Raw genomic sequence first — 16,148 nt, 5'->3', positions numbered from 1 at the left:
CCTTTGGGACTGCAGGTTTATTGCAGTAAAATAAACTTTGCAAAATAATCATTGAATGAACTTTACAAAACACCACTATTGAAATTTGCCTACAAATGATCATGACTGATCTCTCAGTGATTAATCAACTAGGGTTTGGTTGATTAATCCATCAACCCAAACAATCTGTGATGATTGGCAATTAGAATTGCTAATCAAAAGTTGGAATTGATGGGGTTGGAAGGGTCTTGCAGAATTGAAAAATAAATCCTGCGGGTTTTTTTTTTTTTAAAAAAAATCTTTTTAATTTTTTTTTTAAATCACACACTTGCATCAAAGCGATGGAGCTTGAGGTGTGATGTTCTGCTAGTGCTTTTCATTTTGCAATGAAACAGAATTGTGCAGATGTTGCTTTTTCAGAGTGAGGGGGAAAAGGAAGAGAGAGCAATTGGGATAGTGTAGATGGAATCCTCTTCTAATCCTCTAAGGCAGGGATGTCAAACTCAAGCTTCATGGGCCAGATCCAGCTCATGCATGCAGCCTGCCTGAGCTCCGCTGGCAGAGGTTGCAGGAGGATGTCGCATCCGAAAACAGAGCTCGGGAGCCCATTTTTGTTGCAGAGTGCTTGGACCACCACAGGCACCCCGATTACGAGTGACATCAAGCTGGCCAAGCTCACCCCAGCCCCCTGAGGTCAAACCAGTGGTGGGTTTCAAATTTTTTTACTACCGGTTCTGTGGCTGTGGCTTAGTGGCTGTGGCATGGCTTGGTGGGCGTGGCAGGGGAAGGATACTGTAAAATTTCCATTCTCACCCCACTCCAAGGGAAGGATACTGTAAAATCCCCATTTCCTCCCAATCAGCTGGGACTTGGGAGGCAGAGAATAGCTGGGGGTGGGACCAGTCAGAATTTTTACTACGGGTTCCCCGAACTAATCAACATTTCCGCTACTGGTTCTCCAAAACTGGTCAGAACCTGCTGAAACCTACCTCTGGGTCAAACACAACCCTGATGCAGCCCTCAATGAAATCGAGTTTGACACCCCTGCTCCAAGGGAAACTCAGTTTTAGATCTAAGACAACTAAGACTATCTATGACAACTCCTCATTTAGAAATAGGTATATTTTTGCTAACAAGACATAGATTGACAGCCTAGATATGCCACAACAGTAGAATCACCTGTTTTACACCGTGTTATAAATAATCATTGACTTAATTATTTCTTAAACGTTAACACTCTATATCATTTCCATGCTCCCGCTATTCATAGAACCTCAAATATATGCAAAGAAATTGAGGAGAGGAAACAAAAGCAAAATTAATTCAGGAAAGTTTTGGCAATATCAGCCAAACCCATAAATCCTTGGATTAATGGGATTATGCTTTCATTTTGAAGGAAGAAAGAAAAGTAACAAGAGCACCTCCCTGAGCCAGTGGGTGCATGATAAACCCATTAAATTTTGCCACCCATAATTAGTAGTATAGCCATTGTATCACAATGCATTCATCAAGCTTGTTTACTGAAGAATAGACTGAGAACCAGAGCCTTTAATTAAAGCTGACCAAATTGCTGTCAAGAAGAGACTTGCAAGCAGCAATTTCTAATTAAAATGAATTCCCCTAGTAGTAGTGTTCTCTCTGACTACATCCTTTAAAAGATGGGTTGTAGCTACCAGAAATGCCATACATATGCCTGATAAAATCTGGCAGTGTTACAGTAATTGGAAGATTGAGTAGCAAAAGCCAGAGAAAATGGCCTCCAAAACACAGAGGCAAATAATTTAGTGTTAGGAATTTATTTTCCTGCTGTTGAAATGGCATCCAAAAGGATGGACATCCTTAAGCCAAGAAGTTAAAAAGTTGATTCCTAAACAACTTTATGCAGCTCTATGTCATCCTTTGGGGCCCAATTGAGCCTTGCAATTATTTTTAATGAATATTTCTGGTCGGACAAAGACAGAACAGTGTGGCACCAATATACGGTATAAAAGCTTGATTTGGAGTGGCTTCTCTCTCATAGGCTAAACAGAACTGACCCATCATATCTTAGCTTACTTGATAAAAGCAATGAGCTGAGTTATAAAAACATAAATAAATAAATGATGAGCAGACTCACCCAAGCATCTGACCTGGTGCATTAAAAGCTGCTGGATTCTCTTGGGTCATGAGGAAGGGTTTAGGTAGAGATGAGCTTCTGGGGGTTCGCAGGGGTTCAGGAGAACCTCTAGCTAAGATTCTGTGCAGTTTGGAGAACCCCCAAATCCCACTCCTGGCTGGCCCTTCCCACCCCACTCCTCCCAGGAGTTCCCACGCATACCGTTTTGGATGCAGGTAAGTGCAGGCGTGTATGGAGGCTTGGGGAGAGTGAAAAACAGGTCTACCAGAAATTCAGGCTGCTCTTGCTCTCCCGGAGGCTCAAAAAAAGCCTCCGGAGCCCGGGGAGGGCAAAAAACGCACCCTCCGCTGTGGTGCAAGAGGCCGACTAGGCCACATCCACCATGGCCACGCCCACCCAGCAACCAGCAGAGAACCCCTTGCTAAAATTTTTGAAGCCCACCTCTGGGTTTAGGGAACACTGGCCAAATCTTGGCAATTTTTCAGAAGGCAATAGCATTAGCGCTTAGACTTATAAATCACTCCACAGTCCTTTACAGCATTTTCTGAATGGTTTTCAATATCAGTGTATTGTCCCCAGCAATCTAGGTGCTCATTTTACCGACCTCGGAAGGATGGAAGGCTGAGTCAACCTTGAGTCCCATCAGAATCTGACTCCTGGCTGTGGGCAGAGTTAGCCTGCAATATTGCCTTGTAACCACTGCACCATCAGGGCTCCTTAAGATGCAAGTTTTCAATCATAAACTTAATGTGATGGAAAGCCTAATGGTTTTTATTGGTGAGTGGGGTGGTTCCCACATGAATGAATGAGTGAGTGAATGAATGAGTGAATGAATGAATGAATGCATTTTAATATATCATTGTGCATTTGAGATTATATTGTCTATCATTCATTCTCCTAAATCTCTGGAATCCTTGATGCTCTCTGAGCTTGTTTGGTTTTCTTCATCATCAGTGCTAGCCATGGTGCAATGACACATATGCAAGAAAACCATCAGGGAGCATCAAGGGTCCCCAGGACAACCTTGAGTAACAAATATCCTGTTTCTCCTCTATATTTCCTCCTCCTTAACATACTGACACATTCATGAGCAGGACCACAGTGGCAACTTCAACCAACTGGTTCCATTTCTGTTAATGGTGTCCAACTTTATCTTTTCTTCCAGTTTTGCAGCTTAGGCACCACAATGAACATCCTGTGTTGGATGATCCTGGCTTGGGGGATGCTTTACATTCATTTTTCCTTAATTCTTTTTCCCCCTTTTCTCTTTTTTGCACCTGCACTTTCTGATCCTAATCTTGTGCATTGCATTTTGTGTGTTCCAGATCTACAAGTTCACCTGTCTTGGGCCAGAGAAATGCATGGAATCCAACGCTAGTTCAATTCAAATGCAAGGGGATTCTGATTATTTCATCAACCACCTTGGGGTCCCGGCTTTGCAGTTTTCATACCAGGATTCAACCACGTTAGAGGTAATTGTAAATGATGTCACTAGGTTAAGATTGGTAAATCGGAAAACAAAATCTGCTCTATACTGCAGATTCTTGCACATTAAGAAGGTAGCTGTCAAAAGCTGCTGACTAGTGAGAAAACAAGGGGAAACAAGAGGTTTTTGGCACTGTATTTGGTCTCATCGGTTCCTCTCCAAGTGCATGTCATGTTTCCATTGAAAAGGAAAATGTATGCTTGCTATCTCCTGCATAGCAAGGAAATTGCAGCAGGAGGATTAAGGCTGAAGCGTAATTGTGATTGTCACAATAACACGAGGTGTGCAAAGTGGATCTTTGCTGTTTTTCTTTGAAAGATGGCTAGTTGTCCTTAAAATTAAACATAAGGGATAGTGAATGTACAAATTACATCCTGCCTGGAAAATAAATGAGGAGGGGGGGGTGGGGAAAGTGATGGTAAAAGAGAAAAAGATGGATGCTACTGACATTGAGAGTTTAGTTTAAATAGAAAGAAAAAAAGTGCAATATAGAAATATTTAAATATCTAAGTCCTTTGGGTAGTATATTACAGCATGATAATGATGATAATGATAATGACATGTTAAAACAGCCTACTTCAATCTGTTACTCTCCTGAAGCCAACAACTTTCAAGGGTTTTTTCCCCCCCCCCCCGTTCTTCTATTTCTAAGGGCAAACAGTTTCACGGTATCTGCATTTGCCTAGTCCAAACTTTTAAAAAAACCTTTAATAATAAGCAACTCTGTGCGATTAAAATTAGGACAGCCAGCCCAATCCCCTGCTCACACAGACCTATACAATTTCCCACAAATGGCTGTCCAATCTCTTCTTAAAAGCTTCCAGTTATAAGGTGCCCACAACTTCTTAAGGCAATTTGTTCCACTGGTTGGGAGAAAGAGATTAAAGAGCAATGCTATAACTCTAATATACTGAAGGTATATTTCCACATAGATAGGTTTTCTCATCACATGCTGGGGGAAATCCAGCAGACCAGTTCTGGAGAACCGGTAGCGGAAATTTTGAGCAGTTCGGAGAACCAGCAAATACCATCTCTGGCTGGCCCCAGAGTGGAGTGGGAATGGAGATTTTGCAGTATCCTTCCCCTGCCACACCCACCAAGCCACACCCACAGAACCGGTAGTAAAAAAAAATTGGATTTCACCACTGATCACATGTTTGGTCTTTGTGTTTCAGATTAGCTATAACTTCAGGTCACCTGCAAACTAAATCCGCCTAGGGAACATTGCAATAATCCAGTTGAATGATAAGAGGCATGAGTTTCCAAGGTCAAGTGACTTTTTATAAAGAGGAAATCACATGGATCATAATCTGAATAATCTGTTGGGATTACCAGCAGTCCTTGGTCTCTCTCTTGCTTCCTCAGCAACTAGGAGAGGCGATCAAGTCTGTATTTCATCTATATTTCTTTAATAAGGTGTGAAAGCTAATCAAGGATGCCTCAATGTCCCATCTCATTTAGCCACAACTGGAATTGAAATGAATCTAGGGTTAGAGGGTAAATCTAAATGGGGCTGAAATAAAAATAATTCAATTTGCCTTAAAAACAATATGGCTCCTGTTTGATACAGACTATTTAGAAGTACGTCAGGCACAGATGACAAGCCGGTTGGTCAGTTCCTGTTGCAACCAATGGATCAATGCTTGCTTGGTTGATCAAAAATCAAAACACAAAACTAGATCCTGCATATGCAGGACATGCATACATACATACATACATACATACCTACATACATACATACATACATACGTCAGCTGCACCTCTCTAACTGTCTGGTTTGGTTCTGCAGCCCAACAAGACAGACACAGACTTCAGAGGATAATTAGAACTGCAGAAAAAAATTACTACCAACCTGCCTTCCATTTTGACCTGCGAGTCAAAAAGAGGGCTGTGAAAATATTTACAGACCCTTCACATCCTGGACATAAACTGTTTCAACTCCTACCCTCAAAACGACACTATAGAGCACTGCACACCAAGACAATTAGACACAAGAACAGTTTTTTCCCGAACACCCTCACTATGCTAAACAAATAATTCCCTCAACATTGTCAAACTATTCACATTAGGCTGCATTATTATTACTATTAGTCTTCTCATCGTTCCTGTCACCCATCTCCTCCCACTTATGTCTGCATGACTATAACTTTGTCGCTTGTATCCTTAGGGTTTAGATTGATATTGATTGTTTCCTAGTATGATTTGATTGCTTATTTGTACCCTATGACCTATCACTAAGTGTTGTACCTTATGATTCTTGATGAATGTATCTTGTCTTGTTATGTACACTGAGAGCATATGTACCAAAGACAAATTCCTTGTGTGTCCAATCACACTTGGCCAATAAAGAATTCTATTCTATTCTATTCTATTCTATTCTATTCTATTCTATTCTATTCTATTCTATTCTATTCTATTCTATTCTATTCTATTCTATTCATTCCATTCCATTCCATTCCATTTGTGTGTGTGTGTGTGTGTGTGTGTGTATTGTATCTATCCTTATGTATATGTATCTATATATCTATATTTATCTATATCTATCATCTACCTACCCACCTCTCTATCTCTACCTACCTACCTACCTACCTGAATTTTAGGTAGTGTTGTTTACTAATGAGGTAGTGGTTAAAATGTTGGCCTAGAAATCCTACTGTGAATTATAGGCTTGCCTTAGGCATGAACACTGGCTGAGTGACTTCGGGCCAATCACCAGAAAACTGAGAGTTCTAGTCCCATCTTTGGCATAAAAGCTAGCCGGGTGACTTTTGGCCAATCATGGCCTCTCAAATCAGTTTACCTCAAAGCGTTATTAAAGAGAAAGTAGGAGGTGGGAGGAGTATTAGCATATGTACTGCCTTTAGTTGCTTAAAAATAAATAAAGGAGGGATAAAAATTAAATAAAGTATAGTTCAGTGTGAAATCTGAAAATATTTCCCATCTAATTAAATGAAACATTTATTTATTTGCTTATTTATTTATTTATTCATTTGAACAATTGATTGATTGATTGGTCGATTGATGTCTGTAGATTCCTATCTCAGCAAACCACTCTGAATGGCTCACAATTCAAAAACATATATTTACAATTAAAATCTCAAAAACATTTTAAAGCAGCAAAAACAGTAAAAAAAAACCTGATTAAAACAAGTTTTTAAAAAACATTAAAACCTCTAACTTTTGCTTTAGTGTCAGTAAAGGTATCCAGTTTAAGGAAATTATGCTCCCAATACGAAAAACAAAATTTATTTTAATATCCAAGACCATATACAGGACTCAAAGCTCCCACACAAATAGCCATCCAGAGATGTTAACCATGAACTGGTCAGAACCTGCTGAAACCCACCTCTGATTGGTACTATATATGACTTCAGCATTATTCAATTTAAAGTACTTCCTTGTATGGATAAACATCAACATTGGGAATATATCTTTGATAATGTGTTCTAAGTCCCACTGTTGTCCTTAAGGAAAATGGGGTTTTTCGGGGGGGGGGAGAGGGGAGGTGCTTTCATTATCTGCCGAAATGAAGCAGGATGTTGGAATCCATTCTGTGTTGGCATCTGCACTACTAATTTGCTAATAATTAAATTTCACAAAGGCAGAAGCCTTTGCCAAAAATGACAGTGATTCTTTCTTTTATTTCTCCCCTCCCCACATTATTTAATAAGAATTGGTTCTGCTGATTGAAATGTCCCGTCGTTGGTGTATTTTATTTTTTAGCAAGAAGATTTTTCAATTTGTGAAACACTGTTGCACCTATTAGGAAAATCATTCTGCTTTAGATTAAATACGAGGCAAAGGTTGTCATAAAAGAAATGGAAAAGCAGATGTTCCATGATTAAGTGTGCAATGTTTATGACAGGCTTGTGGTCCAAGGCTCATTTCTTCTGTCACTTAACAGCTGCTCTACACAGCTTCTGTTTCAGAATTGGTACTATGTAGGGCATAGGTGAGAATCGGAAGGCTCCAACTGCATCAAAGGAGAAGTTTTTTTCCTGTAGCATCTATCCTGATTGAGAAGCTTGACATGACAGATGCAAGCAGCGCTTTTATGACATAAAATAGTACATTAAAGCATTCTAAACGCAATATATCATTTCTTTGGGGAAATCATTCATTCATCATGAAAAGAAGGACTAGGGGTGACATGATAGCAGTGTTCCAATATCTCAGGGACTGCCCCAAAGAAGAGGGAGTCAAGCTATTCTCCAAAGCACCTGAGAGTAGAACAAGAAGCAATGGGTGGAAACTAATCAAGGAGAGCAGCAACTTAGAACTAAGCAGAAATTTTCTAATAGTGAGAACAATGGAACAGCTTGCCTTCAGAAGTTGTAGGTAGGGTCTCCTGCTTGAGTTTGGGGTTGGACTAGAAGACCTCCAAGGTCCCTTCTAGCTCTGTTCTGATTGATTGATTGATTGATTGATTGATTGATTGATTGGATACCTGTAGTGGTTCTGTTGAACTTGAAGAAAGTAACAGAGGAGCCATCCAGAACAGAAAACAGCATCCCCCTTCCCTGTCAGGAAATTTCTAAGGAGAAATTTCCTGACAGTGAGAACAATTTATCAATGGAACAACATGCCTCCAGAAGTTGTGGGTGCTCCAACATTGGAAGTTTTTTAAGAAGATATTGGATAACCATTTGTCTGAAGTGGTGTAGGGTTTCCTACCTAAGCAGGGGTTTGGACTAGAGGACCTCCAAGGTCCCTTCCAACTCTGTTATTCTGTTATCATCTACCCACCCATCCTTCCATCTATCCATCCATCCATCCATTTGTTAATTCATTTATTCAGAGCCATCCAGTTGGTTAGAAGATGGACAGCTTTGTAAATGATTTTTTTTAAATATATAATCTATTTATCATCTGTCTGTCTGTCTGTCTGTCTGTCTGTCTGTCTGTCTGTCTGTCTATTGTCTATATATCATCTCTCTCTATCTCTATTTGTCTGTCTGTCTATCTATAACTATTATCACCTCCAGAGTGCTGGAGCCATTCACACATGACAGCAAAAATGTCCTCACAGAAGGGCTTCATACCAGCACTTAATGTCCCTGGTGGCAGCTAACTTTAGCAAGAAGTTTCTTTATCTGGAGTGCACAAGGATTACAAAAGATGGTTGAATTCAATTGTCATAATTCCCAGCTAGCATTGTTTTTGGATTAAATAGATTTGAAGAGCTCTGGATTAATGAAAGCTATGTTGGAATGCCATTTTGGAAAAGTACGTGGTTCCTAATTTAACTCATTCTTCAACTGTTCTGGATGGTTCAGATGAGTCTACTTCTTGGGACCATAAATGGTTTCACTTAGGATTTGAATAAACAGGCAGGTATTTTCAACCTGGGGCAAGATGAAAATGGATAAATATAACCCAGGCCATCAGTGACTAGATTCATGCTGGCAGGTGCAATATGTAGATCAATGCAGTATATCTTTAGCAGGATGGAAATACCATAGCTTGTGATCAATTTAATGATAATAAGAAACTCAGCCCTGGGAGAATATTACATCTGTCCCATAAAAGCCTAATAAATAAATATATGGTGGTATCTCAATGCCAAGAAAGATCTTTTTAGTATCTGTTGTTTAAGAATATGGCTTCAGTTTATCTTACTATAAGACCTGTCCTGGATATCTTATGTCTGCAATTGTATCTGTAGCTGTTCAGAATAATAAACTAATATGGTCATGCTAATAGCACTTTTCCCCAAGTAGTTAATTAGTATGGAATGAATGGAGGAAAAAGCCAATTGTTTTCTATTGTTCAAGTAAGGTTTTTAGAAGATTTCATCTAAAAAAAGAATGTTACTGGTGTAATTGTTTTTGAAGAGCTAGTATTGATATTTTGGGGAAAGGCTGATACTTTAAAGCATTTGTCTGGACTTATCAGCATAAAAATAAGTTAAAAGTAGCAAAGGGAGTGATTGTATTCATTTATCAAATTAGTAAACGTTCAAAATTCCCAATTTTCTACCACATATTCTGTTTAATTATGCGGTGCAAGTCTTTGGAATCATTTCTAAGTACTGGAGCATGTGAACACTTCAAACACAACACCTGTTTGCCATTCTTTAAATAGCCATTCTTTAAATAGCCATATCGGCCATTGGATCGCATCATTCAGGATAAGATAGCAGCTGTGGAAGGTAGCCATAGATTCCCCAAAGACACAACTGCTTTAAAGACTTGCAGACAAGTGCTGAAACACTGACAACCCTGTTCGAGACCTGAGCACTGTGCAACGGGGTGAGTTCCCATTACTTGCCCCAGTTCCTGCCCATCTAACTGTTCAAAAGCATGCAAATGTGAGTAGATAAATAGGTACCACTTAGGTTGGGAAGATAATATAGTCATACTGACCACAGAACCACAGAAATGTCTTCAGACAATTCTAGCTCCCTCAGCTAGGAAACAGATATGAGCACTACCCTCTAGAGTTGGACATGACTGGATAGTGGAAATCTTTACTTTTAACTTTATCTTTCCTTTTCCCTTTCTAGGATCATGCTCCTGTAGGCATACTGGTGAGATTATTCTTTTACCTACAGTTGATCAAGATTTTATACCTCCAGACCAGAGGTGAAATGCTACCGGTTCGGGCTGGTTCATCCGAACCGGTAGTAAAAAAAATGTAAAAAAAAAGGTTCCGACGATCACACGTTGCTTAGCTGATCATCAGAATTTTTTTTTTTTACTTTTTAAGCATTTTTTTACTACCAGTTTGGATAAATATGTGGTAAAAAAATGCTTTAAAAAAGTAAAAAAAAAAAACTTGGACGATCACGCGGCACAGCTGTGATCGTCCGAGCCTTTTTAAAAACTTTTTAAAGCATTTTTTTACTACCTATTCGCCTGAACCGGTAGTAAAAAAATGCTTTAAAAAGGTTTTTAAAAGATTCCCAAGATCACAGCTGTGCTGCGCGATCGTCGGAATCTCTTTTTTAAAAAACTTTTTTAAAGCATTTTTTACTACCTATTCGCCCAAACCGGTAGTAAAAAATGCTTTTAAAAAGTTTTTTAAAAGGTTCCCAGGATCGCGTGCCACAGTTGATTTCCCCCCTCGCTGTTCTACTTATCTTCCCAAGACTCCTTTTGGCGTGTAATGCGCATGTGTGCAAAGCAGACATTTGGTGCAAACTGCACATGCATGTGCACAGCGCACACTTGGCGCACAGCGTGCCTGCGTGGCCAGCGAACATGTAACAAACCGGTTCAGATTTCACCATTGCTCCAGACTCATTTGTTTTCTGATCAAATAGAGCTACTGACACAAAATCCTCAACTGCAATGGCTATTTATTATTTTTAAAAATTATATTATTATTTTTTAAAAAAAGGAATGGAGATTTTTCTTTCTCTTTTTCCTTTCCCTATAATGGCGAATGACTTTTCAATAACTATAGTCTTATGAGTAGGAGCTCTATTAGAAAGCACTATTCATATGCCTTTGGAGATTCTCAGTCATCCAGGTAATGGTTCTCCCAAAGGTGCTTTTTAAAAAGCCAGGGAGAAGAGGAAATATACTGTAAGAATGGTTTTCTCCTAAAGGTGCTTTTTCAAAGGGTGCCTTTTCCTTGAAGACATTTTGCTTTTCATCCAAGAAGTTTCTGTTGTGGTCTGCCAGCAGCCTGCGAAGCTGGCAGCAGAGTCGGACAGTGAGGAGGCTAGGGAGGAACATGGGCCAGTCCTGGAGTCTCGGGAAGGCCCGGATGAGGGCTCTGCGTCGAAAGCAGAGATTGGCCAGAGCCATCTGGGAGTGATACATGGACTCTGGAGCCTCCAGAGTTGGATAGCAGAGAGACAGAGGAACAGGAGGAGCCTGTTCCTAGTGCGCGCATGCGCAGAGCTGCCAGAAGGCACGAACAGTTAAAACAAAAGGGACGACTTGGGAGTAAGGCTTGGAGATGATTGGCCCCTCTCATAAGGAGGAGCAAAAGCACGTGGACCCTTTGCAGGAAAGCAACGTTGTTAATTCTGTTCCCAGTCGGCATCTCTGTTTGATTCTGGAATCTTTGTGGCTTTGCCAGGTAGGTCTTTGGCAGTGTCAAGGGAGATAAAGGTTGGTGATTATCCCGAAGGACTTATCCCGAAGGATTTTTTGCAACTAATTGGGATTCAGCTGTGAATGAAATGTAATTCACAGCTGTCACAATAAAAGAGGTTTTTGGGGCTATTCGTGTATTTTAATGACTCAGGAAGCCTAGGTCACAACAGTTCCTTCAGTTCTGATTGAATGGTGGAGGATGGAACAATTTACATTTCTTGCAATCATCTGGTCCTTAGCACTCTTTCTGAGAGTAGTGTTATTCAGGTAACGCTCAGGGTACAGATAAACCTCCAAGTGGCCTCAACGACTTTCAGAAGGCTTGCTAACAACTAGATGACTGCAAGGAACATAAATCCTTCCATCATGAATTATTCAGTCAGAACTGAAGAAGTTTCTTGAATAAAAAGGAAAATATCTTCAAGGAAAAACAAAGTCTAGTTGCCTTTTGAAAAAGCAGCTTTGGGGAAAAAATATTCTTATGTTTTCTCTTATTCCTGGTTTGTTGAGAATAGAAATAGGAAAAAAAAACAGATTTCTTGGAAAAATTGTAAAATTTTAATTGCCTCACGCTGGAATTCAAGATGTACTTCTCCTTTGAAGTGGAGTTCTGTCCTTCCTGAGGTTAATGGAGTCTAGTGCACTGATGAATAGCTGAAATGGGAGAGCTCCTTAGAATTTTATTGTCTCGAGAAAGAGGAGAAAACCTAGCAGTTCGAAAGCACGTAAAAAAATGCAAGTAGAAAAATAGGGACCACCTTTGGTGTGAAGGTAACAGCATTCCGTGCACCTTTGGCATCTAGTCATGCTGGCCACATGACCAAGGAGTCATCTTCAGACAGCACTGGCTTTTCGGCTTTGAAACGGAGATGAGTACTGCCCCCTAGAGTCGGGAACGACTAGCACATATGTGCGAGAGGAACCTTTACCATTACTAAGAGTGCTTATTTCATTTCATTTCATTTCACTTCATTTTATTTCATTTATTTAGTCAACAATAATGACCTACAGACTTTTAGCAATGATGAGTGTTGTGTCATTTTGTTTGCATAACCATAGGCACATACCATCTAAATATCAGAAATGAAGGGACTGATGACAAAGGCTTACAAAGCCTCTAAAATAAACCCACATCCACTCAAGTACTATTTGGCATTTAGATATTGACACAGCAGCATAAGATTCAGATTTAAGAAGGTTTAATCAGTTAAAAATGTGGCCCTTAATAAAATATGTCATTTATAGAGGATTTAGAAACTTTTCGAATATATGTTGCTTTCTTGCTCATACAGTATCTGATTTCCTGGAATTACAGTGGCCTTTTAGGCAGAGGAAGTATTTGGAAAGATTAAGAAAATATTATTGGTTGTTTAGTTCAAAAGGAAAAAAAAATCAAAATATCTGTGGCAGAACAAACATAAAACCATGACTTGACTGAAATTCTGTCAGACATTAACGGAATATGGAGTTTTATCAAAAAACATCTCTCACAGAGAGATATGTTAAGTACATATTGCAATTTATTAAATGGCAAATAAAGCTGTCCTCCCAAATTACTGCAGAATATAGATAGTATCTTTTTTTATATAAGTTATAGAGTATTGTATTTATTTATCTACTCTGGAATGAATTGCTACAAAGATTACATTGACTTCTCTTTCTTTCATTTCACAAAACCCAAAATCTCATAAAATTCCAAAATCAAACCTACAGATAAACACACACACTTTTTTTTTAAGTGCAAAGAAACTGGAGAGATTGGAGACATAGGAGCTTAAGGCAATTGTTTGACCATTGTCACTGATTATTGTTTGATTATATGCCATCAAGTGGTTGCTGAATCTTAGCAATCACAAAGCAGGGGTTGGCTGCTAGGAGTTCGCAGGGGTTCAGGAGAACCTCTAGCTAAGATTCTGTGCAGTTCGGAGAACTCCTAAATCCCACTCCTGACTGGCCTCGCCCACACCACCCCTCCCCTCCCAGGAGTCCGCATGTGGCCTGTCTTGGATGCAGGTAAGTGCAGGGCATGTGCGGAGGCTCAGGGAGGGTTAAAAACGGGCCTACCAGAAGTTTGGGAACCATTTCCAGCCTCCAGATGGCCTCCAGAGCCCGGGGAGGCTGTTTTCGCCCTCCCGGAGGCTCGAGGAAAGCCTCCAGAGCCCGGGGAGGGCAAAAATCCTCCAACACCATGGTGCAGGAGGCCATGCCCACTATGGCTATGCCCACCCAGCAACCGGGCAGAGAACCCCTTACTAAAATTTTTGAAGCCCACTCCTGCACAAAGCTACACTTTCTCCTAGATGACCTCACCTTTTGAATGCCCCAATAGTGCACCCACTGCCATTTTTTAAAAATCTTTTTCAGGGAAAGATGATCCCAATTGGATTTGTAATTGTGTCTTTCCTACTTCAAAAATAATGGTTGGTTTATATAAACCATATAAAAAAGAACTGCATATCTGTTACTATAGTCATTGTTATAATCTTCCATAATCTAAAGAAGGATCTGGCTTGCAAAATAGCCGATAGTTTTTTCTCAAAGATGATTTATTCATTATTCACCATTTTTGTTCTGTCCATTTATAACAGGGTTTAGTTCATAAGGTGACATATTTTGTTCTGCCTTAGTAGGACAGGTAGATCAAGATTACAGCTGCTATTAGTTTGCTTTTAGAAAATCCTATGCTTTGCAACCTCTAAAAATGAAGATGGATTTCCCCTGCGGTACTTTTATTATTTATTAATGTATTTAAGATGAAGTTGAAAAATTTTATAGCAGCTGCCCAAATTCTAACGATGTAAGGTTTTCAAGACATTTATTTTTACCATCCAAAACAATAAAAGTTGTTTTCTATATCTTCTGTCAAATATAAGTACTGTTCCCTCTAAAAAAAAAAAAAAAAAAAAGACATAAAATTTCGCTACCATTATATTCCAGGGCTACTGGCAAATTCTATAATGTCACAAGATCATAAGTTTTGAAAATCAGAGATCAACATTTTAAGAATCCTATTCAAAGGGAGAAATCTTAGATTAAAATGCTTGGAAGAATTTTGATTATTGGAAATTACATCCTTTTCAGAGGAAATCCAGAATTATTTTTATTTGTTATGAAATATTTGGCTCCTTTTTAAAGTAACTTTCCAACTTCCTGTGCATTCTCTGCCCTTATAGCGGTCTACATCACAATGCGAGAAGGAAATAAAATTGTCCCATTATATATATAGGGTAACCTACAAAAGTCTATTACATATACGAAGTGACATGCTTATCAAATACCTCTATTTGCAGCTCGATTTGACATCCAATTATACCATTGCATCCAAGATATATAATAGTCTGTGTCCCCTCATCCTTTCAGTATCATAGTAAGCTGATCTGATTCCGCACAATTCATTATTCTCTGAATTACTACTTGTTCGGGTGGGCTAACATCCATCTTCCAGTATTGGGCCCATGCCAATCTTGCAGCTGTTGTTATATGTAGCAGCAGGTACCATGTCGTTCTATTAACATTTTTGGGTCTTATCCCTAATAAAAATACCTCAGGATGCAATTGTATACGCTGTCCCAACATCTCATTAAGCCACTTATGAATATTCTTCCAGAATTTCATTGCCTCTCGACAGGTCCACCATTGGTGGAAATATTTGCCTTCTTTAACGCTACATTTCCAACAGACTGAGGGTGTTCCAGGGAACATTTTGGTGAGTCTGGCCGGCGGTAAATGCCATCGATATGCGATTTTATATATATTTTCTTTAGATCCTATTGACCGGGTTAGTTTAATATTCTTAGTCCAGATTTCGTTCCACCTCTCAGGCTCTATTGAATAACCAAATTCTTCTCCCAGGCATGAACCAAAGTCTTCGCACCTTCCTCACCTACCTCCATAGCCATAACAAATTTATAGCATCTAGATAACACCTTTTCATCCACCCCCAATAGTATCCTATCTAGAATCTGCACCTCTCGGCTAACCCCAAGTCTCTGTCTATCTCTCATATACTTACTGCTAATTTGCCTGTACGTCCACCAGTCTAGGTTCACTCCTTGTTCCTGAAGTGACAATTTTGTTTTTAACTTCCCATTTGTATCTAAAACTATGTAAGTTTTATTGCCACCTAAGGATCTAACAACCTAAGGGATCCTGGGTGCCCTCCAAGCTTGCTTGTTTTCTTGTAGACGTTTTATTATCCAGAATAGGTAACATCATCAGTGATAAATGTCTTTGGAGATTCTCAGTCATCCAGGTCATGGTTGTCCCAAAGGTTTCAAGAGGCAACTGGACTTTCTGGTTTTTCTTTGAAGATGTTTCACTTCCCATCCAAGAAGCTTCTTCAACCTTTGGGATCATCAGCACTAGTCAAGGTTCTAACAATGATCAACAGACAGTTTACCAAAAAAAAAAGAGAGCAAACATAGCTTTTTAAGTATAAAATGTGCTATATGTTTTATTTATATTATTTAAATTCTTCAGTCATATCCAATTGTGAAAATGTTTTCTTTGTGACAAAACA

At 39.3% G+C, this 16,148-nt stretch overlaps 1 protein-coding gene across 1 annotated transcript in view; it reads left to right on the top strand.

The window, feature by feature from the left end:
• NAALADL2 (N-acetylated alpha-linked acidic dipeptidase like 2) overlaps nt 1-16,148 on the top strand; it is a 518,050-nt gene that overhangs the window by 276,075 nt on the left and 225,827 nt on the right. Inside the window, exon 9 of the mRNA XM_070945913.1 lies at nt 3,421-3,567. Within this exon, the coding sequence (XP_070802014.1) occupies nt 3,421-3,567 (147 nt within the window). The remainder of the gene's footprint in view (nt 1-3,420; nt 3,568-16,148) is intronic.

The sequence above is a fragment of the Pituophis catenifer genome, unplaced genomic scaffold (assembly GCF_029215685.1).
Source record: "Pituophis catenifer annectens isolate HBS135680 unplaced genomic scaffold, rPitCat1.0.hap2 SCAF_6, whole genome shotgun sequence".
Lineage (NCBI taxonomy): Eukaryota > Metazoa > Chordata > Lepidosauria > Squamata > Colubridae > Pituophis > Pituophis catenifer.
Note: the sequence above shows the minus strand (reverse complement) of the source record. Positions and strands in the feature narration are given on the sequence as shown.